Below are 27,310 nucleotides of genomic sequence, written 5' to 3'. Positions count from 1 at the left end.
TGCTGCTTGGCCTGCTGTGTTCACCCAGCTCTACACCTTGTTATCTCAGATTCTCCAGCATCTGCAGTTCCTATCTCTGCATCCAGACCAGGTTTACCAACACTGCGCATCATTCCAGACTGCTGTTGACTAATGACCTCGTAACTGGCTGGCCTGGGGAACATCACAAAATCCCTACAATGTGGAAGGAGCCCATTCGGCCCATCGAATCCGCACCTACCCTCTGAAGAGAATCCCACCCAGACCCAGACCCAGACCCCCCGCATATTCCATAAACCCACATATCTACTATGGCTTATGCACCTAGGCTACACATCCCTGAACGCTATTAATAAGTTAGCATGGCCAATCCACTTAACCTGCCCATCTTTGGATGGTGAGAAGAAATCGTTAGCACCTGGAGGAAACCCACACAGACACAGGGAGAACATGCAAACTCCACACAGGCAGTCACCTGAGGCTAGAATTAAACCTGGGTCCCTGGCGCTGTGAAGGGAGCAGTGCTAACCAGTGAGCCACCGTGCCAGAGATTTGCTGGCTAAAGGGAAAGTGCTTACAAAATGCCAGATCCTACAGATGCATATTCTTTGATGAACACTGAGGAATCATATACTTACCGCATAGACAGGACAATAAAGATTTATGAGGTTGTTGACTTGCTCGCCAAGCTGCCTTGCTTTTGTTTAGACGTTCCATCACCATGCTAGGTGACATCTTCAGTGGAGCCTCCGATGAAGCGATGTTATTCTACTTCGCTTGGAATTTATACTGTCCAGTCTGTTATGATGGGTACTGTCATTTCCGGTTTTGATCTGTATGGGTTTAAATGTGGGGTCCAATTCTATGTGTTTGTTGACTGAAGTATGGGTGGAGAACCATGCCTTAGGGAAATCCCGTGCATGTCTATGTTTGGCTTGGGCTACTATGGTTACCTTGTCCCAGTTAAACTGACAGCCTTCATTGTCTGAGTGTACAGATATTAAGGAGAGTTCGTCGTGCCATTTTGCTGCTAGCTGATGTTCGTATATTCTGATGGCTAGTTTCCTTCCTGTCCGGAAACTGGAAATGACACTACTCACCATAACGGGCCAGGCAGTACAAATTCCAAGCAAAGTAGAATAACATTGCTTCATCAGAGGCTTCACTGATGATGTCACCTAGCATGGTGACGAAATGTCTGAACAAAAACAAGGCAGCTCGGCAAGCAAGTCAACATCATCCACAACCCGAGTTACAGATCTTTGCCAATACTTTAAAGATTTACTAGGTCAATTTCGTGGACAAAGGGATAGTCCTTTGAGGAGATGTTGAACATCCAAACGAGGAACAAGAGTAAGCCCTACTTGGAACCTGCTCCGCCATTCAATAAGATTTGATTTTAACCTCCACTCTACGTTTCCTGCGCACCCCCGATAATCTTTCATCCCCTCGCTGATCAAGAATCCATCCATCTCTGCCTTAAAAATACTTAAAGATTCTGCATCCACTACCTTTTGAGGAAGGGAATTCCAAAGACTCTCAGGCCTCTGAGAAAAAAAAAAATGCTTCTTCAGGACCTTAGTTTAATGCCTTATCTGAAAGATGTCACCTCCAACAGTCTAGGACTTTCAGCAGCGCTGCGAGACTGGTGAACATCAGACTGGATTACGAGCTAAAAGCAGGGGCCTGTCAGACGCGAGGTTTCAGCCACCAGCAATCTAGAGTTAGACAACCCCTCAGAGTGCACTGAGTGTGGCGGCTTCACCTTGAACTCCTCCATGATCTTGCGGACGGCCTTTCCCCGGCCCCCAATGATGCGGGCATGAACCCTGTGGTCCAGATTGATGTCCTCGCTGACCATCTCCTCCAGGTCGGCGACAATCTTCATGATGGCATCCTTGGCAGATTCAGTGTTCCTCTCGTAGCCCGTGATGGAGATCATATCCTGCAAGGACGCAACAAATAAACAGACAGGGTCAACACCAGATGGTCAACCCTCTCCTTTGTCCACAAACACAGCACGCAGCCAGGACCACGGTTATATAAGTTCTAACGTACAAGTAATAAATGTGACTCAGTACCTGCTCTGTTCACTGACCTACTCTGGCTCTCAGTCCAGCAATTTTAAAATCCCCAGCCCTCCATAGAGAGTCTGTACCATTGTTCGGAGATGTCCCGCGGAAAGGAGGACTGCACTGGGTGGGATGAAATTCCCATTGCTGATATGTGAGTAGTCTGCTTATTGCTGGCTTTGACCAATTCTAACCACCGCCCAATCCCAATGTGATCAGGAGTAACACTTCCAACGCCTTCCTGACCTTTACAGATGTGTTCCCGGCTGCCAAATTGGAGGAGATGCAAAATTGCCAAGAATAGCTGGCTTGCTGTTTCAAAGTAAGAAAATATGCATTTATACAGTGCTTATCATGACTTACAGCCAAGTAACTACTTTTGAAATGTTGCAATGCAAAAGACGTAGCCCTGGTTGCCAATGTGCGTGCAGTAAGCTCCCACTGGTAGCAATGTGTCAATGACTAGATAATGTGTGATTTGCTTGTAATGTTGACCGGGATAAATATTGGCCGGGACACTGGAGAAGACTCCTTTGCCCTTCTTCAAAATAAAGGTAATGTGTTTTTATCACATCCACCTGAGTCTGGAAATGGGGCCTTAGTCTCATTGCAAAGACTGCAGCGCCAACTGTGCAGCATTTCCCCAGAGTTTTGGTGCCCATGTCCAGACTGAGACTTGAACTAGTGACTCAGAGATGTGAGTGCCACCATGTGATCCACGCACATGAGCTGACAGTGGTTACAGCACTGGTCAAGAACTGTCTTTTTAATTCTTTCACAGAATTTGTTGGCTGGGCCAGCATTTGTTGTCCATCCTTAACTGCCCCCCGAAAAGATAGTGGTGAGCCACCTTCTTGAACACAAGAAATAGGAGCAGGGGTAGACCATTCAGCCTATTGAGCCTGCTCAGACATTCCGTACTATCATGGCTGATCATGGGTTTCAACTCCACTTTCCCGTCCACTCTCCATATCCCTCGATTCCCTGAGATTCTGAGAACCTGTTGACCTCAGCCTTAAATATGTTCAACAATCCGCCCCTTATCCTGAGACTGCTTCCCCACTGGGTCAGGAGATCTAAAACAGGAGGGGACAATTTCTCAGCATCAAACCTTTTCAGAATCTTGTTGGTTTCAATGACTTCACCTCTCTTCAACACTCCTGTGAATGTCACCCATACTTACTCAGCCTCTCATCAAACAATAATCCCCTCATCCCAGGGATTAATTTAGTGAACCTTCGCATTGCTGTCTCCAATACAAGTATGTCTTTTCTTAGACGTGCAGACCAAATTTCATTGTATTTCAGCAGTCATAGAGTTGTACAGCATGGAAACAGACCCTTCAGTCCAACTTGTCCATGCTGACCAGATATCCTAAATTAATCAAGTTCCATTTGCCACCATTTGGCCCATATCCCTCTAAACCCTTCCTATTCATGTACCCATCCAGATGCCTTTTAAATGTTGTAATTGTACCAGCCTCCACCACTTCCTCTGGCAGCTCATTCCATACATGCACCACCCTCTGCGTGAAAAAGTTACTCCGCTAAGTCCCTTTTAAATCTTCCCCCCCCACCTCACGTTAAACCTATGCCCCCTAGTTTTGGACTTCCTCATCCTGGGAGAAAAGATCTTGACAATTCGCCCTATCCATTCCCCTCGTGATTTCATAAACTTCTATAAGGTCACCCCTCAGCCCCAGCCTATTCAGCCTCTCCCTGTAGCATCATGTTGAATGCTATTAAAGGAGGGATTCCAGTTTTTTGACACAGTGACAGAATGGCCGATGTGGTTTCAAGTCAGGCTGGTGTGTGGCTTGCAGGGGAGATTGCAAGCTGTTCAATTTTTAACACTAGCAACCTCTTCAGGACTAAGCTACACATTTCAATGGAATGGGAGCGTTTGCCATGCCAACTCAAGGGTCTTGCCTGGATTGTTCAAGTAAACCATTACACCTGTAGAGGGATGGAGTTGAAACCTCTGTCGATTGACACTGGTGTAGCAAGTGGAATCCTTACCAGTGAAGATGAGGATTACCTGATTTTCATCCCCCTTGTCAGGGAACTGAATATTAACATCATGGTCTTTCCGAATCTGCGAAATGACAGCTCCTTTCCTTCCGATAATCTTTGGATGGTACTTGGGATCGACTGACATGATCAACTTGAAGCCTCGTAAAGCCTGCAAGAAATGCTGCACTATGACTGACCTGCACTTGGAGAAGGGCATGGGTTCAAGCCCCACGACAGATCGAATTTATTCTTATATTGGATTGCAAACGTTTTTTCTGATAGAAATCAAGCTAATGAACATTTGACTGAATAAAGTTCCCGCCCTTTCGCTAGGTAAGGCGACCCTTAGGTTGATCACCTGCCCAGTGAAATATTAAACCGCATCTTCCAGCTCTTCTCTTTTGTCAAAATTGGAACTAAAGTTGGGAAATGCACATTGGCATCCTGTAGAATTCCTGATGCTCTAAAACTACACTGGAGTTCCAAAACTCCAATGGGCTGCTTTCCACTGCTCCAGTCCGCTGTAGAACTGAGCTCAGGGTTGGAGACTGGGGCCTGATGTGTGGTACTTAGCTTTCTATTTGCCCTGGAAATGCTATGGTGGTTAATACCATATGACCATAACATATAGGAACGGAATCAGGCCATTCGGGACAGCATGTCAACTCTGCCATTTGTTCATGTCTGATATGTTTCTCAGCCCCATTCTCCCCGTAATACTTTATTCTCTCACCGATCAAGAACCTATCTTCTCAGTGACTTGGCCTCCACAGCCCTCCGTGGCAGTGCGTTCCACAGTTATTTTTTATTCATTCATGGAATATGGGCATCACTGGCTGGGCCAGCATCTATTGGAAATCTCTAATTGCCCAGTGTGCAGTTAAGAGTCAACCACACTGTTGTAGATCTGGAGTCACATGTAGGCCAGACCAGCTAAGGATTGCAGTTTTCTTCCCTAAACTGCCACCAGCGAACATGCATTTTCTGACGATCGACAACAGTTTCACACTCATCATTAACTCTTAATTCCAGATTTTTAACCAAATTCAAATACCACCAACTGCCTCGGTGGGATTTGAACCTGCGTTCCGGGATCAGTCTCTGGATTAGTAGTCTGGTGATAATGCCACTAGGCCACCAATTCCTATAGATTCACCACTCTCTGGCTGAAGAAATCCATCCTCAACTCAGTTCCCTTCACTCTGAGGCTATGACTAGGCAGGCCCCAGACTCTGGAAATATCTTCTCTACCTCTACTGTATCTAGGCCTCTCAGCAGTCTGCAATGTGATCCCCTCATCCTTCTAATGAGTACAGACCCAGACTCCTCAACTGCTCCTCATATCACAATATCAGCTCCATCTCAGAGATCTGGATAGTCTAATTGAACCGTGCACCACTCCTGATATTCCCAATCACCCTTCAGAACTAACCTGACTCCCTCACCAAGCCCCTCTCCCCGACCCAACCAACTGGCTCTCGACTGAAAAACTCGAGACCTTGCAAAACGTACCTCGAAATGACACAAGTGTCGGGGAAAGATGGTGTGTCCTCTCTGTCTATTTCTTCTTGTGTCTAATGGCCTTCCCCCCCAGATATGTGGTGGTCCCATCAATGCTGAGGCAGGGATCAGAAATCCCGGCTGAACATTCACGAAGGGGACCGACTGCAGCAACTGTCATGGGCAGAGCCAATGCACATGGCACCAAAGTGGGCTGCGAGACCTGGGCCATCGTTTCGGCAGTTTAATCCTGACTTCCCTTTCGAACAGCGTTCTGAGCTGGGTGATGCACATCGACAAGATCTGGTGCCTTTAGAATCCTAAATTCAACAATTTTCGCACCTCTCAACCCTCCCTTTCCCAGTGCAAACTTTTACAGTTGACACGATTACTCCTCCCAATCCAATCCCTCAAACCTTTTGAACAATCTGGCTACTCACTTATAATAGCAGAATGTCCTTCCCTGGACTGTGGGGACAAGAACTGTACACAGCATTCTGACACACTCTGCCCAACAAAAGCGAGACCAACGAAGGCTAGAAGTCTTTCAATTAAAAACTGCGCAGTGGTGCGGTGCCAGCATTTGTTACACATCCATAAACACCCTGGAGAAGGTAGTGATGAAACTCTTTCTTAAACCACTGCAGTCCATGTTATGTAGGTACTCCCACACTATTGTTTGGGAGGATTTTGACCCAGTGACAGGAACAGTGATGTTGTTCTAAGTCTAGATGGTGCATGGCTACACGTGATTCCAGACCACCAGCAGTGTGCTTCACTCTCAAACGTCCTCTTGAAATGGCCGAGGAAGCCACTCTGTTCGAGGGCAACTATGGAAGGGCAATGAGAAGCTGGCCCAGCCAGCAATGCACACCCCTGTGAAAAGTAAAGGGAAACTACAAAACCCTGAAATGCAATGAGCGCTGCCTCGAGTGTACTCTGCCACAGACCCAGTGAGCTCCTCCGGCCCGCTGTCATCCACCCGCAGTACACGGGGAAGCTCACCCTGTCCTCTTGCTCCGCCTGCAGCTCCCTGACCCGCTCCAGGATCCCGGCTCGCGCCCGCTCCAGGTTCACCGCCAAGCCAGTGATTTTGATAACATCGGACTGCTGCTCCGGGGGGGGGACCGCGATGTTCACCTGAAGGAAGAGACAGAATGGGAGAGAGAGAATGAAAGAGAGGGAAAGAGGGCTACACCTGTGATGGACATCACATAACGATCTGGAGCGAACAAACTTCCTACTGCCATTACCAGCAGAGAAACCGGGACGGGTTTCATTAATATGGTGGGGTGGGAGATGTGAAATTAACAGATGGTGGATGTTTGGCATTCTCAAAGCCTGTGGAGACTCAGTCATTAAGCAAGTTCAACCCTGAGATTGATAGATTTTGAGATATTAAAAAGCATCAAGGGATATATGGGATAGTATGTGAAATTGGTGTTGAAGCGGAATAGCCATGATTTCACTGTGTGGCAAAGGAAACTTCAGGGCCGAACAGCCTCCTCCTGCTCAATTTAAATTATTTGATTTGATATTTATTATGTTCTGTATGTTTTGGCTAAAATAACATTCCGTTTTTCTCTTCTCTGTACAAAGTAGATGAACTCAAATATACTGCATTATACTGCACCTGCTTAATTTTCATAGAGTCCCTACAGTATGAAAGCAGGCCAGTTGGCCCATCGAGTCCACACCACCCCACCGGTGAGCATCACACCCAGACCGCCAACCCTCCTTCATTCCTCTAACCCTTCATTTCCCATGGCTACCCCACCTAAGCCTGCACATCCCCAGACACTACGGGGCAAGTTAGCATGGCCAATTCACCTAACCTGTACTTTGGACTGTGGGAGGAAACCCACGCAGACACGGGGAGAACATGCAAACTCCACACAGACAGTCACCCAACGGTGGAACTGAACCCTATTCCCTGATGCTGTGTGGCAGCAGTGCTAACAAGTGAGCCACCGTGCTGCCTAATGTTAGACACCCCACCCCACCCCTCATTTAAGATATCCATATCCCATTGCAGATTCTTTGGCATTCATAGCAATGTGCTGTTCAACCTATCATTGTATTGTTGAAAAATTTGGCTAAAATGCACCCTGCCCCTTTATAAACTGATAAGCACACACTATAGATCCCTGTGGCACTCAACTGGTTATAGCAGGCCAACCTGACAACGAATGTCCCAATTATCCCCAGCGTACTCAAGAAGCATCCGAACTGGTTGCTGGTCGGAGGGATTGTGAATTGTCCCACTGCATGAAAGCACTTGCAGATTGCTCAGTAATCTCCTCCTAGGCGTGAACAGTCAGAAAATCTGCATAACAAGCTGCTGTGCAGCAAAGTGACAGCTGGGGGCACAGCTGCACCTGTAAACAACAGCAGCAGAAAGGAATACCTCATGGCCTACAGGCACTTGTGAGATCACACAGGCTATTCACAAATAGGCGTCTGTGGTGCCTCATTTGGTACAACTATTGTTACCTCTGAGTCCAGAGTTTTGAGCCAGTGATCAAGCTAACAGCGGAGGACTGTGTGAGTGCTGCACTGTCTGAGCTGCAGTCTATCAGCTGAGACTTTGAACCAAGGAGCCCCTGGAACCTTCAGAGGCACTGTTTCAAAGAACATTCGAAAAGGAGAGTGCAGCAGAGGAGGGGTCTCCCACCACCACCACAACAGGAAAATAATGCGGATGCTGGAAATCTACAATTAAAACAGGAAATGTGGAGAAGCACAGGAGCTCTGGGAGCACCTGGGAAGACTAGTTTAGTTTGGCAACATGGTTGGTGTAGACTAGTTGGACTGAAGCGTCTATTTCCATGCTGCACGTCTTGATGAGTCTATGACAGAATCAGAGATGACATTCAAATCCAATATGACTCTTCATGGATATAGAAGAAAAGTTGTATTGGACTCAGACAATTAATCCTGATTCTCTCTCCACTGGTGCTACCATACCTGTTAAGTTTCTCCAGTGCTTTTTGGGTTTTTTTCTTTTTGGAAGCTCTCCCTGCAATGTCCTGGGTCAACAGTTATCCCTTAACTGATATTATTAACAGAATATGTGGCCAATTTAGCACATCTGTTTGTGGGAGCTTGCAGTGCACAAATTAGCTGCTGCAGTCTCTTTGATTACAACATTGCCTATACTTCAAAAAGGTAGGGAGGGAGCTGCGGAAATATACATCTGATTCCTTCCTGTGCGAAGTCAAAAACCTGATACCAGGTCAAATTTTTCCTTTTACCGTTCACGATATCTATCACGATATGCCTTAAACCATGCTAACATACCTGCTTCCACCAACTCCACTGGCAATGCATTCCAGGCACCCACCCACCCTCTGTGTGAAAAATTATTCCCACATTTCTCCCCTAAACTTTCCCCATCTCACCTTGAACCCGTGCCCTCTTGTAGTTGGCCTTTCCACCCTCCAAAGTCCCAGACTATCGCCCCCATCTTGTAATTTTGTAGACCTCTATCAGGTCGTCCCTCAGCCTCTGTCTTTCCAGTGAAAATAATCCGAGTTTATCCAACTTCTGCTCATAATGAAAACCGTCCAGACCCAGGCAACATCCTGGGAATCCTTCTCTGCACCCTCTCCAAAGCATTCACGTCCTTCTGGTCGAGTGGCGACTAGAACTGCACGCAACATTCCAGATGTGGCCTGACCAAAGTTCTGTACTGCTGTAACATAATTTACTAGCTTCTACATTTGATGCCCCAGCCAATATTTGAACAGATCTGTGAAGGACACTGCAGGGCGCGATGGTCTGAGATAATTACAGGCACGTTGGCCCTTTGCTGTCAGGAAACCCGATCACGCAGGGTATCATAGAATCTATAGCACAAAACAGGCCATTCGGCCTGACTGCCCCATCGTTACCTCGTACTCCTCCATCATTTTGCGAATGCCGCTGCCTTTCTGCCCGATGATGTACCGATGCAGATCAAACGGAACCTCCACATCGACAGTAACCGGAACAAGGGCCTGGCAATAACAAAGGTTGAGTCAGGTTCCATCTGCACAACCCTCCTGCACTCAGATAACATTTATTTTTATTCGTTTGATGCTCAGCAGATCTGGGGACCCAGTGCTGCAGGATAGAGCACATTATCTTAGAGACATTGATCCTTCCCAGGACAGGTACAACACAGTGTTAGATACGGACTAAATCTCCCTCTACTCTGTCCCCATCAAACATTCCCAGGTAAGGTACAGCATCGGGTTAGGTAGAAAGTAAAGCTCTACACAGGGGAAGATGCTGCTACACTGGTGGTGACTCTGTCTCCCTTTTAAAAGTATTATGCATAGTCAATCAACCTCTGGCATAAAACAGCCTGCGTGCTTGCTGGGAGGTCCCAGAAATTGCATTACAGCCTTAAAGCATCAGAAAGGTCACGATTAAGGTCTCCTCAGCCTGACTGCTGCTCCAGGATAACGCTCAGCTTTGAGGCTGGGAAAGGTTGCCTCGTTAACACTAAACTACGGACCATTAAGAGATGCATGGTGACCTACCAGCAGTGCCTCACGAGCCGCCTCACACTTCTCCTTCCGGCCCGAGATGATGATGACATCGCACTTCCTGGGAGTGTGCTCCGATTCCCTGAGGTCAGAGTTCATGTCCCCATTTTCCTGAGGGTGCAGATCCAGACCTGCCCAGTGGCAAGAAACCAGCATGTGTCAGAAGGTCACGCACAGAGTGCTACGCATTGCAGAACCAAACTGGACCGTCTGCAGTAAGACAGGCCCTTCTGCCCCTCCATTCAGTGCGCGTTGAGACTCTTGCCTCTGAGTTACAAGGCTGCGGATTCAAGTCCCACCCTAGGGTTGAGCATGTAAATCACAGCTGGCGCTTTGGCCTGAAGGAGTGTTACACTGTCGGATGCACCGTTGCTCAGTTGAGGTGTTAAACCCAAGCACCACATGTCAGCCTGGGATAGATGTAAAAGAACCCACAGTATCAATTCAATATTTACCTCAAGGCAACTTCACAAAACAGGCCATTTAGCCATTATCACATTTCTTTTTGTGGGATCATGCTATGTGCAAATTGGCTGCTTTGTTTCCAAAGTTATACCAGTTATTCAACTTTGAATTGTAGAGTCATAGAGTCATAGAGTTGTACAGCACGGATAATCCAACTTGTCCATGCCGACCAGATATCCACAATTAATCTAGTTCCATTTGCCAGCATTTGGCCCATATCCCTCTAAACCCTTCCTGTTCATGTACTCATCCAGATGCCTTTTAAACGTTGTAATTGTACCAGCCTCCAGCACTTCCTCTGGCAGCTCATTCCATACACACACCACCCTTTCGTGAAAAAGGTTGCCCCTTAGGTCCCTTTTAATTCTCTCCCCTCCCACCTTAAATCTATACCTTCTAGTTTTGGACTCCCCAACCCAGGGAAAAGACCTTTACTATTCACCTTATCCATGTCCCTCCTGATTTTATGAACCTCTATAAGGTCACCCCTCAGCCTCCGACGCTCCAAGGAAAATAGCCCCAGCCTATTCAGCCTCTCCCTATAGCTCAAACCCTCCAACCCCGGCAACATCCTTGTAAATCTTTTCTGAATCCTTTCAAGTTTCACAACATCTTTCCTATAGCAGGGAGACCAGAATTGAATGCAGTATTCCAAAAGTGGCCTCGCCAATGACTGCAACATGACATTCCAACTTCTATACTCAATGCATCAACCAATAAAGGCAAGTATACCAAACGCCTTCTTCACCATCCTGTCTACCTCCGATTCTGCTTTTGGAACTATGAACTTGCACACCAAGGGCAACACCCCCAGGACCATAAAGTGTACAAGTCCTGCCCTAGTTTGCCTTACCTAAATGCAGCACCTCACATTTATCTAGATTAACGGCTATTTAATCATTAGTTGTACAGCACGTTGAGATGCTCAGTTTCCCTGAAGGGGGCTCTATGTAAATGCCAGTATTCCTTTCATTCAATTCCAATTATGGCTGATCAGCTCCATTTCTCTGCCCTGGATTTATATTCCCTTAAAACATTTTCCAAAAACAAAATCTTGCCACTGTAGCCTTGAAAACTCCATCTGGATCACTGCCTCCAGCAGCCTGTTGGAGACCAGGAGTTCCAGATCTCCTGCAGCCTTCATGCGGAGGAGTGTTTCCAGATATGGCCCTAGCTCTATATTTAAGTATATGCATGCCCAACCCACAACACCTCCCCAACCCCTTGATCTGGCTCCCACCCTGCCACGGGAAACAGTCTCTCATCCTTCCTCTCTTTTTCAAACGCTTTGAACCTCTCAGTTAGGCCACCCATTAAGCTTGATTGAGCACAGGCCACATTTATGTAACATGTCCTCTTTAAAGCTAACTCTTTCAGCTCCCCCAGGTATCATTCTGTGATTCCCACCCCTCCACGGTCAATACATCCTTCATGAAGTGCAGCAGCCAGAGCCGAACTGTTATTCCAGATGGGCTCTAGACCAGGCCTGGATATAACTGGCAAATCACCTCCACTACTTTGCATTCCAACGTCCCTGTACAAAATACTGAGGGGCAGCACGGTGGCTGGGTGGTTAGTACTGCTGCCTTGCAGCACGAGGGACCCAGGTTTGATTCCACCCTCAAGCGACTGTGCGGAGTTTGCACATTCTCCCCGTGTCTGCATGGGTTTCCTCCGGCAGCTCCAGTTTCCCCCCACAGCCCAAAGATGTGCAAGTTAGGTGAGTTAGCCATGGGAAATGCAGGGTTAAAGAGCTGGAGTGGGTCTGGGTGGGAAGCTCTTTGGAGGGGCAGTGTGGATTCAATGGGGCAAATGGTCTGCTTCCACACTGTAGGGATTCTGTGGTTCTTTAATGAAAATAAAACAAACAACTACAGATGCTGAAGATCTGGAACAAAAACAGAAATTGCTGCAGAAACTCAGGTCTGGCAGCATCTGTGGAGAGAAAACAAAGTTAGGTGACCCTTCTTCAGAACCAGACTCAAAACATTAACTTCTGTTCTCCCTCCACATGCCAGACATGTTGAGCTTTTGCAGCAATTTCTGTTTTTGTTGCCATGTTTTGTTGTTCTTTGAAGTGCTTCTCGTACCTGCAGGTTAATATGTTCCAGGCAAGGAGCTCCCGCTCTGGTTGATTTTAGCCAGGGAGGCTGGGCTAGGGACAGGTTAAAATCCTGCTCTTGATTAATAAATGACAACTTGCACTTACACAGCACCTTTAACATAGGAAGGCACTTGGTCAATCACTGAGGTTTTAGGGACCGTTTTAGAGGAGCGAGAGACAGGCAGAGGGGTTTAGCAAGGGAATTACAGAACTCAGGGCCCATGCAGTTGAAGGCACCGCTACCAGTGTCGGAGCAATGGAATTCAGGGTGTGCTACAGGCCAGAATCGGAGCAGCGCTGAGATTGTGGATGTTATAGGGCTGTAAAGACAGGAAGACTGAGAGACGGTGTGGTTGGGGGGGAAGAATGACATCACAAAAACAAGATTTGAGAGTTTTGAAACTGAGGCTTCAACACAGAATCTGTTTAGGTTGGGACAGGGTGTAATGACTTGGTGCGAGTCAGGACAGGGACAGTAGAGTTTAGGATGATCTGCTACACTTGTAGGATGGGGAGACAGGAAGATGGCCAGGAGAGAACTGGAATAGTCACGTCTGGAAAAAAAAATACATGTAGGGTTCACGACCTTGAAACTGCCCCCATGCTGCAAGGAAACATTGAGCCCAGCTGTGTGTCTTTCTGGGTCAAAACTCCCACCAACAATCTTTGTGTTAAGAATGCAAATCATCTGACCCATCTGTCTGTGCTGACTCTCTTCAAGAAGGTCTCGGCTAGTCGCACTCTCCTGCCTTTGCCCTGCAGATCTTTTCTCTCTATCTTATAAGCCACTTCCATGTTTATAAAGCCTTGATTGAACTGCCTTCCACTACACTCTCAGGCCATGCATTCCCGATGTTAACCACTCACTGTAAAAAATGATTTCCCTTGCGTCACCTCTGTTTCTTTTGCCAATTACTTTAAATTTGTGCTCTCTGGTTCGATCCTTCCACCGATGGGAATAGTCTCTCCCAAAATTCTCTGTCCTGAGCCCTCATGATTCTGAATAATGCTATTAAATCTCCTTCAAACTGCTCTTCACTGAGGAGAACAGTCCCAGCTTGTACAAACATATGAGTTAGGAGCAGGAGTGGGTCACTTGACCCCTTGAGTCAGTTCTGCCATTCAATAAGATCCCGGCTGATCTGGTCACTCCCCAGTAATCTTTTGCCCCCTTGCTGATCAAAAATCTACCCACTCTGCCTCAAAAATAGCCAAAAACTCTGCTTTACAGGGAGAGAATTCCAAAAATTCACAGCCCTCTGAGAGAAAAAAAATTGTGCCACTTAAGCAAGTGATGTGTTATTTCTGAATGGTAACTTCTACTGCTGGATTCTCCCACTAATCGCAAACTAAACTCATCCCACCTGCCTGCGCTTGGCCCATATCCCTCCAAATCTTTCCTATTCCTGAACTTATTAGGATGTCTTTTAACCCTTGCAACTGTACCCACATCCACCACTTCCTCTGGAAGTTCATTCCAGAGCCATTCTCTGTGTAAAAAAGTTGCCCCTAATGCCTTCTTTAAATCTTTCTCCTCTCACCTTAAAAATATGTCCCCAGTCTTGAAACCCTCACCTTACAGAAAAGACATTCAGCTTATTTAAATCCCTCATGATTTTATAAATCTCTATAAGGTCACCCTCAACCTCCTACATTCCAGAGAAAAGAGTCCCAGCCTGTCCAGCCTCTCCTTATAACTCAAACCCTCCAATCCCAGGGACATCCTGGTAAATCTCTTCTGAACTGTCTCCAGCTTTAATAATATCCTTCCTATAAAAGGGCAACCAGAACTGGGGGTCTCACCAATGTCTTGTACAACCTCAACATAAAGTCTCAACTCCCATACTCAAAGGTCTAAGCAATGAAGGTAAGCGTGCTAAACATCTTCTTAATCACCCTTTCTATATGTGACGCAGACTTCCAAGAATTATGTACTTGAACTCCTAGGTCTCTCAGTTCTACAATGCTACCTAAGGCCCTACTTTTAATTGTATAAGTCCTGCCTTTAAATACAATATCTCGCATTTATCCAAATTAAACTCCATCTGTCACTGCTCAGCCCACTGACTCATTGATCAAGTTCTCTTTGTAATTTTAGATAACCTCCATCATTGTTCACTGCACCTCAAATTCAGGTGTCATCCCCAAATCTTCTAATAACCATGCCTCCTATATTGTCATCCAAATCGCTTATATAAATGACAAGCAAAAGATTTGTAAAAACCCACCAACGTCCTCTTGGGAAGGAAATCGACCATCCTCACCCAGTCTGGCCTACATGTGACTCCAGACTCCACAGTTGGCTCTTAGAACTGCCCTCTGAAAAAGCCTCACCAGTTCTGGGGTCAAGGGCAATTAGGGATGGGCAACAAATTCTGGCCTGGTAGACAAAAGAGGGGAAAAAGAATCCTTGTCCACCTCCACGTCATCAAACATGCGAGACCTGTTTTAAATGTCTCACTGTGTCTTTCTTTCTAAACCTTTCCCCAACATTTCCAAACCTACTCCTTTAGTCAGTCCACCAAATCACCATTTTACTGCCATTGCTTGTCACTTTCATTGCTGTGAAGCCATTCTGTTTACTACAATAGCACCGCTGTATCAGACTTTGGATTCCTGGTCCCCCGTGTCATAATTACTGGGTTCGGCCCCACCCTGAAACCGCTAAATGAACATCTACCATCTAAATAAGGCTGATCTCCTCATCAACGCATGGAAAATCAACCTCCAGGGAGCAGCCCCATTGCCGTAGCGAGAGGTTATTTATAGACCGTAAACAGGCTCCATTAGGTCTCAAACACGTCTAAGCTGCCAAGCCCTGTCTCAGTAGGCCACGCTCATGCTTTAACCTGACAATGGCATGACTTCAAGCCCTTTCTCCAGAGATATAATGTGGGCTGTCACTTCAGTGGAAGTAAAGGGCTACGCTGTCGGAGAGGCTGCTAAAACGCTAAGTACCATCCCTGTCTGTTCAGCGGGATGTGAGTGGTCTGACAGTTCTCTTTGGAAGGAGTAAGAGTCTCCCAAACTACACTTATGCCTCAATCCAACACCAATAATGGCAGCAGTCAGATCTCCAGCATCACAGTTCTGTGCTGTTATACCATTAAGTACAATGTGAGGGGAGACACTGGTGTTGTTGCAGTGTCACTGGACTAGTAACTCAGAGCTAACACTCTGGGATAGGGTTTGACGTTCAGCATGGTAGACAGTGAAGTTTGAAATCAATACAGATCGGGAATAAAAAGCTAGCTAGCTAAAACCATTATAAAAACCCATCCAGTTCACTAAAATCCTTTCGGAGATCTGCTGTCTTTACCCAGTCTGGCCTATTTGTAACTCCAGACCTATAGCAATGTGTTTTGTTGTAATCCATTCACCATACACCAGGATTCATTGCTTCATCCCTAGTTGCCCAGAAGGGGCAATCATGTCGTGGCAGGGACAATGGACTTGCAATTCAGAGCCCCTCGGGCAGATAACAGTCAACCACATTGCTGTGAATCTGGAGTTACACAGAATTCCTACAATGTGGAAGCAGGCCATTCAGCCCATCAAGTCCACACTGACCCTCCAGAGAGCATCCCATCCAGTCTCACCCCATCCCTGTAACCCTATATTTTCCATGGCTAACCCACCTAGCCTACATATCCCTGGACACTCTGGGCAATTTAGCATGGCCAATCCACCCCAACCTGCACATCTTTGGACTGTGGAAGGAAACCGGAGCACCCAAAGGAACTCCACGCAGTCACGGGGAGAATGTGCAAACTCCACACAGACAGTCATATAAGGGTGGAATCGAACCTGGGTCCCTGTGAGGCAGCAGTCCTAAACACTGAGCCACCGTGCCCAGACCATGTTACCCAGACCAGGGGCAGATTTTCCTCCCTACAGGACATATATGAGTCAGATGAGTTTTACAATAATTGACAGTGGACCAGTTTATTGACAGTAGGCTAGTTTTTTTATTCCAGATTCTTACTGAATTCAAATTTCACCATCTGCCATGGTGGCATTTGAACCTAGGTGCCCAGAACATTATCCTAGACTTCTTGGCTCTAAGGAAACCAATCCCAACTTTTCCAATCTATCTTCAGAAATGAAATTAGAAGATGCAAATGCTGTCTAGCTTGGGTAGTAGAGGGTGAATGGCCACGAATACTTGGACAAAGGAATACATAAGAAAAAGCATCAGAAAGTACAATGACAGAATGCTGACCAAACACTGGTCAATGATAGATATGGAAACTGCAGTAACTCACCCAGGCTCCTTTGTTAGCATATTCCAATCTCTCAACCCCCAAAACCCAGAAAGACAATGGCAATAGATGCATACGACCCTGCAAGTTCCTTTCTAAATCCTACTTCATCCTGACTTGGAACTATATCACCGTTCCTTCAGAGGCTTTTTCCTAGGGCGGAAATGACTATTATGAGGGGGCACAATTTTAAGGTGATTGGAGGAAGGTATAAGGGAGATGTCAGAGGTAGGTTCTTCACACAGAGAGTGGTGGGTGTGTGGAATGTTGCTGAATCAAAAGCCCTCCTTAACAGCACTGTGGGTGTCTACACCACGCGGACTACAGCAGTTCAAGAAAACGGCTCACCATTCCTGTCTCCATGGCAATTAGAGATGGGTATTAAATGCTGGCCGAGCCAGTAATGTCCACATCCCACATACAACAAAAACAAAAATATGGGAAAACATTTTGCTTGGCACACAGACTTTCAAAGTTGAGAAAAGTCTGCTCTTTGTGATCTTTATAAATGACTTGGATGAGGAAGTGGAAGGGTGGGTTGGTAAGTTTGCCCATGACACGAAGGTTGGTGGAGTTGTGGATAGCATGGAGGGCTGTTGTAGGTTGCAACAGGACATTAACAGGATGCAGGGCTGGGTAAAGAAGTGGCAGATGGAATTCAACCCAGAAAAGTGTGAAGTGATTCATTTTGGAAGGTTGAATTTGAATGCAGAATACAGGGTTAACGGCAGGATTCTTGGCAGTGTGGAGGAACAGAGGGATCTTGGGGTCCACGTCCATAGATCCCTCAAAGTTGCTACCCAAGTTGATGGGGTTGTAAAGAAGGCGTATGGTGTGCTGGCCTTCATTGGCAGGGGATTTGAATTTAAGAGCCACGAGGTTACGCTGCAGCTTTATAAAACCCTGTTGAGACCACACTTGGAATATTGTGTTGCCTCATTATAGGAATGATGTAGAAGCTTTAGAGGGGGTGCAGAGAAGATTTACCAGGATGCTGCCTGGACTGGAGGGCAGGTCTTATGAGGAAAGGTCTTATGAGGAAAGGTTGAGGGAGCTAGGGCTTTTTCATTGGAGCGAAGAAGGATGACAGGTGACTTGATAGAGCTATATATGATGATGAGAGGCATAGACAGAGTGGATAGCCAGAGGCTTTTTCCTAGGCCGGAAATGACTACTACAAGGGGGCACAATTTTAAGGTGATTGGAGGAAGGTATAAGGGAGATGTCAGAGGTAGGTTCTTCACACAGAGAGTGGTGGGTGTGTGGAATGTGCTGCCGGTGGTGGCAGTGTAGTCAGATAATTTAGAGACTTTTAAGCGACTCTTGGATAGGCACATGGATGATAGTGAAATGTAGGGTATACAAGGTAGTTTGACCTTAGTAGGATAATAGGTCAGCACAACATTGTGGGCTGTAGGGCCTCTACTGTGCTGTAATGTTCTATGTTCTAAAAGTACTTTGAGCGAGATACACTCAGGGATGGGATCGCATACGTGAGATCTCTTGGTTTCTTTGGTTGCAGAAGACCATTTAATCCATCTGAACTATACCTTGACTCTCATCCCGCTCAGGAAATTTGATCTGCACGTCATAGTCCCTGGTGATCTGCTGCACCTTGGAGCCCTTTAGTCCCATGACCGCTCGATGAAAACGCTGTGGGATCACGCACTCCAGGGTTACCTGGGCTTCCTAAAAGACATATACAGCAAAGGGTATAAAAAAACAAAAGGGCTATTTTACAGGAGTACTTGTAAATACAGTGTGCTCAATATGTTCAAGTACGAGGTTTCCTTACATTAGACGGGCAGGTTCTAAATTTTACAGCATCCAGTTAAGATGCTGCAGTGTAGAAGCAACGCTTCTGGAGTACAGTGTACAGTTCTGGTCACGCTGCTATCGGAAGGATATTATTAAATTGGAGAGGGTGCAGAAAAGATTTACCAGGATGTTGCTGGGACTGAAGGGTTTGAGTTATAAGGAAAGGCTGGATAAGCTGGGACTGTTTTCACTGGAGCATAGGAGATTGAAGGTGACCTTATAAAGGTTTATAAAATCATGAAAGGCATAGATAAGATGAATAGCTAAGGTCTGTTCCCTAGGGTGGAGTATTTGAAAACTAGACGGCATAATTTTAAGGTGAGAGGAGAAAGTGGCACAACTTTTTCACACAGAGGGTGGTTCATATATGGAATGAACTGCCAGACAAAGTGATAGATGCAGGTACAGTTACAGCATTTAAAAGACATTTGGACAGGTACATGAATGGGAAAGGTTTAGAAGGATATGGGCCAAATGCAGGCAAATGGGACTAGTTTAGTTTGGGAAACTTGGTCGGCATGGACAAGTTGGATTAAAGGGTCTGTTTCCGTGCTGTATGACTCTATGACACTAATCTGCTCTTTGGTTTTCAATAACAACAACGTGCATTTATGTAGCAGCAATGTAGTAAAAGTCCCAAGGTGTTTCAAACAAAATATACCCACCTGAGGTCAGATGACCAAATGCTTGCTAAAAGACACAGGTTTCAAGGAGTGTCTTAAAGCCAGAGAGAAATGCAGAGAGGTTTAGGAAGGGAATTCCAGAGTTTCGGAGTCAATCAAGCAAAGGTATGGATGGAGTGACTGAAAAATCGGGACTGTGTAATAGGTTGGAATTTGGAAGAGCTCAGAAATGTGAGGGGATTGTGGAACTGGAGGAGCTTACAGTGAGAGGAGGAGCCAGGCCAGCAAGAAACTTGAAAGAGAAATAGGGCAACAATTTTAAAATCGAGGTGTAGTTCAGCAGAAACCAATGTGGATCAGTAAGCAGTAGGGTGATGGGGTGAGTAGAATTTGTTGAGAGTTAGGGTAGGATTTTATATAGTGGAGTTTATATAGTGTTTATTTGAGATTAGGAAAAGCTTCTGTACTCAAAGTGTGTGGTGAATCACTGGAATTCTCTACCACAGAGAGCTGTGGAGGCTTGATCATTATTAAATGACAAGACAGAGAACAACAGATTTCGAGACACAATGATATTTGAGGGTATGGGGACGGCACAGGAAAATGTCACAAAGGTTACAGAGTCATAGAGTCAGACAGCACGGAAACAGACCCTTTGGTCCAACCAGTCCATGCTGACCATAATCCCAAAATAAACTAGTCCCACCTGCAGGCGCTTGGCCCATATCCCTCCAAACATTTCCTATTCATGTATTTTACTGATATCTTTTAAACATTGTAACCTGTACCTGCATCCACCACCTCCTCTGGAAGTTCATTCCACACATGAACGACTGTGTGGGGAAAGAAGTGTCCCTCATGTCCTTTTTAAATCTTTCTCCTCTCGCATTAAAAATAAACCCCTTAAAAATCATGATGTAGAATGGGGGAGCAGCTGAACGTCTATCTCAGCTCCTGTCTTCCATTCGGTTACGTTTTCTTTGTAATCAGTTAACTTTCTGTGATGAAGGTTTCAGGCACAACCATCTGTGTTTCTCACTCTGCTGCCTGTTGCGTCTGGTTATGAAGATATCCTCTCCTGACCTGAAGGGTCATGCAGTTGGCACCTGATGCCAACTATTATTTCAATCTGTCGAATGGCATGTGCCAACATCAGTTCCTGTTTTTACTGAGAGACAGTATCAAAAGGATGAGGCTCAGGAATAATTCACTCAGCAAGTAATCCAAAGGATCAGCCTATTGCTCTGAGGACACGGGTTCAAATCTCAAAATGGCAGCTAATAGAATTTAATTCAATTGATAAATTCAACTAAGTAATCACCAAAAAGCCAGTCTCACTGACAGTGACTATGTAACCATCATCAATTTTAATAAAAAATACATTTGGTTCAATACTGTCCTTTAGGGATTCAGGAAATGTACTGCCCTTATTCGGTCTGGCCTGTGTGTGACCTCTGACCCATGGCAATGTGGTTAATTCTTAACTGCCCTGAAAGGCCAATTAAAGATGGGCAACAAATGCGAGCACCGCCAGTGGTGCCACATCCCATACAAACATGAGTAAATAAATGCTTTTGGAAGGTGAGGGACCGAACTTTGAATTAAATAGTCATAGTGAGAAAGAAATTGTCATAGTGAGACAGAATCACAGAATCCCTGCAGTGTGGAAGCAGGCCATTTGAATCCACACTGACCCTCCAAAGGGTATGCCACCCAGACCCACTCCCCCACTGTATAACCCTGCATTTCCCATGGTTACTCCACCTAGCCTGCACAGCTCTGGACACTACAGGACAATTCAGCATGGCCAATCCACCCTAACCTGCATATCTTTGGACTGTGGGAGGAAACCCATGTAGACACGGGGAGAATGCGCAAACCCCACACAGACAGTTGCCTGAGGCTGGAATCAAAACCAGGTTTCTGGCACTGTGAAGCAGCAGGGCTGACCACTGAGCCACCATGTCACCCCAGAAGCTGGCCATTTGGCCTATCATGTCCATGCTGGAAAAGCAAAGTGGAAATACTGCGATATATTCAACCCTGCAATCCACTACCTAAGTTCCAGTTCAGCGTCCCTCAGTGATACGTTTCTGCCAAGTCAGTGTGTCACCCTCTCACCTATGGGGGGCTGGAAAAGTGCTGGTCCCCCTCACCCGGGCAGTACCGAGGGGCTGCTGCGCTATCCGAGGTGCTGCCTTTCAGATGTTAAACTGATCCCCTAACTGCCCATTTGGCTGGGCACAGCAGATCACGAGGTGCCACCTGAAAGAGGGGGAGTTCTTCCAACCAGTATTTGCCACCATCACGTATCAGGTCCCTGTGTGTGGAATCTTGGCTTTGCATCTGAGTCCCAACAGGCAGCGCCACACCATGAAGTTAGTAAAAAAAGAACGGTTTCTGTGGGAATCTCTCTTCCTTTCCTGTTTGCTTACCAGGTCTCCGATGATCTCCTGGATTCGTCGTTTAGCTGCCTCCACGCAGTCCTTTGCCCCTTTTAGCACCACTCGGTCACTCTGGACCCCTGTGCGGGGGAAGCTGACCGTCACACCGCCGTACTCCTCCGCAATCTCACGTAGCACCTGCCCCCTGCGCGCCACAAAGTGCCGGTGATATTTGGGGTCCACGATCATCAAGTCTTCAATCACATTGTCCTGAAGGAAAAAAATCGCAGGATGAGGAAACCGCTCAAAGCCGAGACTGGGTGGGAAACATCCTTAGCCACTTGGAGGACCTCACGTTGGTGTGAGGGCAGACAGGCCTCTCGAACATTGGCCCGCTTCACGTGAAACTGGGGGCAACTCAGGACGGGTGGTTGGAAAGGCTACCCTGGGGAATTTTACCAGGCTCTCTCCACTCACGCCTGCATACCCATCACTGGGGGTACACAGAATTCTGCCCATGTGGTAAACAGAGGCCAATTTATGTCCATGTCTGCCAAAAAATAAGCTGCCCAGCCTAACACCATCTTTCAGCTTGTACAGAAACAAATAATTACTTGTTGGGACAGAATCTAATGCTAAAAAGAGACATGAAGTTTACACTGTTTGTGTTCCACTTTTAAGGATGAAATACAAGAAAACCAACTTTCAAAAGGAACCAACAACCCATGCAGTATGAGAAGATAGTGCTGATTGGTTAGACTATGATTGGCACAGAGATAGAATCATAGAATCAGAGAGTTGTAGAGCACGGAAATAGACCCTTAGGTCCAAAGTGTCCATGCTGACCAGATATCCTAAATTAATCTAGTCCCAATTGCCAGCATTTAGTCCATATCCCTCTGAACCTTTCCTATTCATATACACATCCATATGCCCCTTGAATGTTGTTTTGTACCAGCCTCCACCACCTCCTCTGGCAGCTCATTCCATACACGCACGACCCTCTGAGTGAAAAAGTTGCCCCTTAGGTCTCTTTTATATCTTACCCCTCTCACCTTAAACCTATGCCCTCTAGTTTTGGACTCCCCTACCCTGGGAAAAAGACCTTGGCTCCTCACCCCCTCATGAACTTATAAACCTCTATAAAAGTCACCCCTCAATCTCTAATGCTCCAGGGAAAATAGCCCCGGCCTATTCAGCCTCTCCCTACAGCTCAAACCCTCCAAACCTAGCAACATCCTTGTAAATCTTTTTTGCACCCTTTCAAGTTTCACTACACTGCCGTAGCAAATACACAAGTAATCTTCTCCACTAACAGATGCTGCTGTCAAGTCAGAAATATGTTTTGCTTACCATACAAATCAGTAATGTATATCAGTTTCAGTGCCAGTGTGATATGGTATATCAGTTTCAGTGCCAGTGTGATGTGGTATATCAGTTTCAGTGCCAGTGATGTGGTATATCAGTTTCAGTGCCAGTGTGATGCCAGTTATGTAGGCCGTATGTCCCAGCGCTTGGCAAACTGTACTGAAAAAACATCCTTCTGACCATCTGCACCATGCTCGACCAAGCTGTGCAGTGGAACTCAGAAGATTATTTGCAACATCAGATATGGTTCTGTCGTTTGACAACATTTAGTAAATAATTCTGACAGAACTAGGAACTGTACTGGAAATCAAGTTGAGATTATCACTCGGGCTCGCAGGATGATTCATTTGCACATGCCATTTGAATATATTCACACTGAGGTCATTATTCTTTGTAAGCAAATGAAATGCGTAGACACGCTGCATTTATATCCAACAAGAAAGGCTTATTGAGACAGCCAACCCCAGCAGCATCCCCATAGTAATGTCCTGACCAATTAGAGTCTACTTGCCTGGTGTTACTTTAATCAGTTAACGAAGATTGAGATGAAAGCAAACAACGTTGATGCTGGAAATCTGAAACAAACACAGAGAATGCTGGAGAAACTCAACAGGTCTGGAAGCATCTGTAAAGTGAGAAGCAGAGTTAACGGTTCAAGTCAGGTTCTGAAGACGTCATGCTGAACTCGAAATGTTGACTGAGATTGAGAGTTATGAAGATGTTGTGAAACTTGAGAGGGTTCAGAAAAGATTTACAAGGATGCTACCAGGGTTGAAGAGTTTGAGCTAAAGGAAGAGGCTGAATAGCCTGGGGCTATGAGGGTCGTGCGTATGGAATGAGCTTCCAGAGGAAGTGGTGGTACAATTACAACATTAAAAAGGCATCTGGATGGGTACATGAATAGGAAGGATTTGGAAGGATACGGGCCAAATGCTGGCAAATAGGACTAGATTAATTTAGGATATCTGGTTAGCATGGACAAGTTGGACCGAAGGGTCTGTTTTAATGTTGTGCATCTCTATGACTTTAGGTGCTTTTGGATGTCCTAAGATTGTATAAAATGCAGCGTAAATGCAACTTTCTTCCTGACAATGAGGTGGGGACAATTAACAGAGGGAACTCACCAGGTTCTTAATAAGAATCTCCAATTCTTTATGCGCCTGCTTTATTGCCTCTTCTTTCCCGACAATGGTGATTAGCTCCTGGTCCCTATCGTCTGCTGCTGGGAAGATGATGCGGGCTCCCGTGCGGTCCCTCACCCTGCGGATGTTGCCGCCACCCCTTCCAATGAGAAACTTGTGGTATTCCGGTTTGGCGTGTAGCTCTACAGTACAGTTGTTAATTTGCTGCGGGGTGGGGAAGGAATCGAGAACAAACCACTTGAAATCAGGATAAAAATGAAGAACTGCAGATGCAGGAAATGTCAAAGACAAAACAGAAGTGCTAGGGAAACATAGCAGGTCTGGCAGCATCTGTAGAGACAGAGAAGCAGAATTCTGTTTCTCTCACCGCAAAACCTGCTGGATTTCTCTAGCACTTCCTGTTTATATTTAATCTCAAACCTCTCCCGCTGATGACATTGGGAGGATTAATTGTAAAGTTCTACCAAAGAGCTGACACAGACAAAATGGGCTGAATGGCCTTGGTCAGTGCTGTATCATTCTGTTTTATTTTGCAGCCTCACCATAATCTACTGTACTCCCGTGTTAGTAAGACTACGGAAGCCATACGCTTTTAATCAGTCTTTTTGATGAGTTCTGAGAGACAAGTGTGAATATATAGTCTTGATATTTTTTGTACTTGCTTGTGGGATGTGAGCGGAATTTATTGCCAGTCCCTAGTTGCACCTCAGAAGGTGATGGTGAGCTGCCTTCTTGAACTGCTATAGTCCAACTGCTATCCACAATGCCATTAGTGGGGGAATTCCAGGATTTATGACACTGAAGGAGCTACAATATATTTCCAAGTCAGGACGATGAGTGGCATGGAGAGGAACTTGCAGGAGGTGGTGTTACCATGTATCTGCTGCCCTTGTCCTTCTAGATGGGAGTGGTCATGGGTTTGGAAAGTGCTGTCTGAGGACCTTTGGAGAATTTCTGCAGTGCATCTTGTAGATGGTACACACTGCTGCTACTGAGCATGGACGGTGGAGTGAGTGGATGCTTGTGGATGTGGCACCAATCCAGTGGGCTGCTTTGTCTTGGATAGTGTTTTTTTTTAATTCGTTCATGGGATGTGGGCGTCACTGGCTAGGCAGCATTTATTGCCCATCCCTAATTGCCCAGAGGGCAGTTAAGAGTCAACCACATTGCTGTGGATCTGTAGTCACATGTAGGCCAGACCAGGTAACGATGGCAGTTTCGTTCCCTAAAGGGCATTAGTGAACCAGATGGGTTTTTCCAACAATTGACAATGGATTCACGGTCATCATTAGATTCTTAATTACAGATATTTATTGAATTCAAATTCCACCACCTGCCATGGCGGGAATCGAATCCAGGTCCCCAGAACATTGTCTGGGTCTCTGGATTAACCATCCAGGCAATCGCCTCCCCAAGCTTCATGAGCGTTGTTGGAACTGCACTCATCCAGGTGAAAGATTGGAAAGGTAGTGCAGGGGAGGAGGGATAACTAGACCTGTGTGCATTACCACTCAGCCATCAACAACTGGTTCAGCACAATGTGGACGGAAAACTTGAACAAATGCGTTAATGCTGCTGATAAATCATCTAATTCTGGCTTAGTGCAAATTGGACTCCTGCGGAGATCTTTTTTTTTGCTTCCTGCTGTACTGTATTTGCCACGTCTTTTGCTTTAACCTTTTTGCCGCATACATTCTGTTGTTCAGAATGGAGTGGCTTTGGACAATGCTAATTTCTTAACCTGTGATGGAATCAGGCCACAAAGGCTCCCATGAATCATTCAAAATGCCACATGCAATTCTTTACATCCGCCATTTGTTGCTCCCAGTAATTGAAATTTCTCAGCAACAAAATAAAGACTATCTTACTGAATATTGTCACTTCTGTTCTTTTAAGACGCTTCTTTATAGAGACTGCCCCTTCAAGATTTTGTCCCACTACATCCTTAAGTGCTCAGTGTCAAATTTTATTGGACAGCCCTTCTATAATGCACTTGGGATGTGAAAGGTGCTTTGTAAATGAGCAATATTACTGGAATACCTTCTCCTCAGCCAGCTGAAGCAGTTGTTTCCTTGCTTTCTCCACTTCCTCGACAGGGCCCCTGATGGTCACTTTGTCACTGCCTGAGCCTTCAGAAGGGAAATGGATGTGCACCCCTCCACATTCCTCCATGAGTGACCGGACCAAACGCCCCTTAGCACCAATCAGAGAGTTGTGCAGTTTGGCAGGGATCAAAACATCCACCTCCTTGATATTCGCCTAAAGCAAACACAAAGGCAATTAAAGAAAGACACACAACTACGCGCGCATGTGCACACACACACGCACACACAAGCACACACAGATACAAAACATGAACACACACAAAAATACAACATGGACTCCCACAATGAACTACTGCATAAAGAACCTGTCTCAAAAATGCACTGAGAAAGATCCCACGTTCAACTTGTAAACTGTGCACAATTAGTTCAGATGGTGTGACAAATTCAGAACAACTGTAGCAGGCCTTGATCTGAGATCTCACTACCAGGAACAATAGAATCAATGCTGAGTGATTCCAAAATGCCAGGGGAGGACTCAATGGTGTTAGATTGCAACTCCACATCCTACCAATATCTGCAAAACACTATGTTATATACTGACAGACCTGACCCCACCAGTACTGTACCCCATTGTTACACAGTGACGGACCTGTCCCGACCAGTACTGTACCCCAGTGTTATACAGTGACAGACCGGTCCCCACCGGTACTGTACCCCAGTGATATACAGTGACAGACCTGTCCCCATCGGTACTGTACCCCAGTGTTATATAGTGATAGACCTGTCCCCACCAGTACTGTACCCCGGTGTTATACGGTGACAGACCTATCCCCACCAGTACTGTACCCCAGTGTTATACGGTGACAGACCTGTCCCCACCAGTACTGTACCCGTGTTATACAGTGACAGACCTATCCCCACCAGTACTGTACCCCAGTGTTATACAGTGACAGACCCGTCCCCACCAGTACTGTACCCCAGTGTTATACGGTGACAGACCTGTC

At 46.0% G+C, this 27,310-nt stretch overlaps 1 protein-coding gene across 1 annotated transcript in view; it reads right to left on the bottom strand.

Annotated features, from left to right (window-relative positions):
• Positions 1 to 1,651: 1,651 nt before the first annotated feature.
• The window catches only part of LOC109928748 (vigilin-like), a 96,743-nt gene continuing 71,084 nt past the window's right edge, over positions 1,652 to 27,310 (bottom strand). Inside the window, exons 17-25 of the mRNA XM_048620039.1 lie at positions 26,302 to 26,520; positions 24,244 to 24,465; positions 21,803 to 22,021; positions 18,477 to 18,615; positions 10,090 to 10,226; positions 9,457 to 9,561; positions 6,569 to 6,703; positions 4,089 to 4,232; positions 1,652 to 1,924 (exon numbers count right to left, since the gene is read on the bottom strand). Of these exons, the coding sequence (XP_048475996.1) occupies positions 1,652 to 1,924; positions 4,089 to 4,232; positions 6,569 to 6,703; positions 9,457 to 9,561; positions 10,090 to 10,226; positions 18,477 to 18,615; positions 21,803 to 22,021; positions 24,244 to 24,465; positions 26,302 to 26,520 (1,593 nt within the window). The remainder of the gene's footprint in view (positions 1,925 to 4,088; positions 4,233 to 6,568; positions 6,704 to 9,456; positions 9,562 to 10,089; positions 10,227 to 18,476; positions 18,616 to 21,802; positions 22,022 to 24,243; positions 24,466 to 26,301; positions 26,521 to 27,310) is intronic.

This window comes from Rhincodon typus, chromosome 45, assembly GCF_021869965.1.
Source record: "Rhincodon typus isolate 14 chromosome 45, sRhiTyp1.1, whole genome shotgun sequence".
NCBI classification, from domain to species: domain Eukaryota; kingdom Metazoa; phylum Chordata; class Chondrichthyes; order Orectolobiformes; family Rhincodontidae; genus Rhincodon; species Rhincodon typus.
This window is presented reverse-complemented; position numbering and strand designations above follow the sequence as displayed.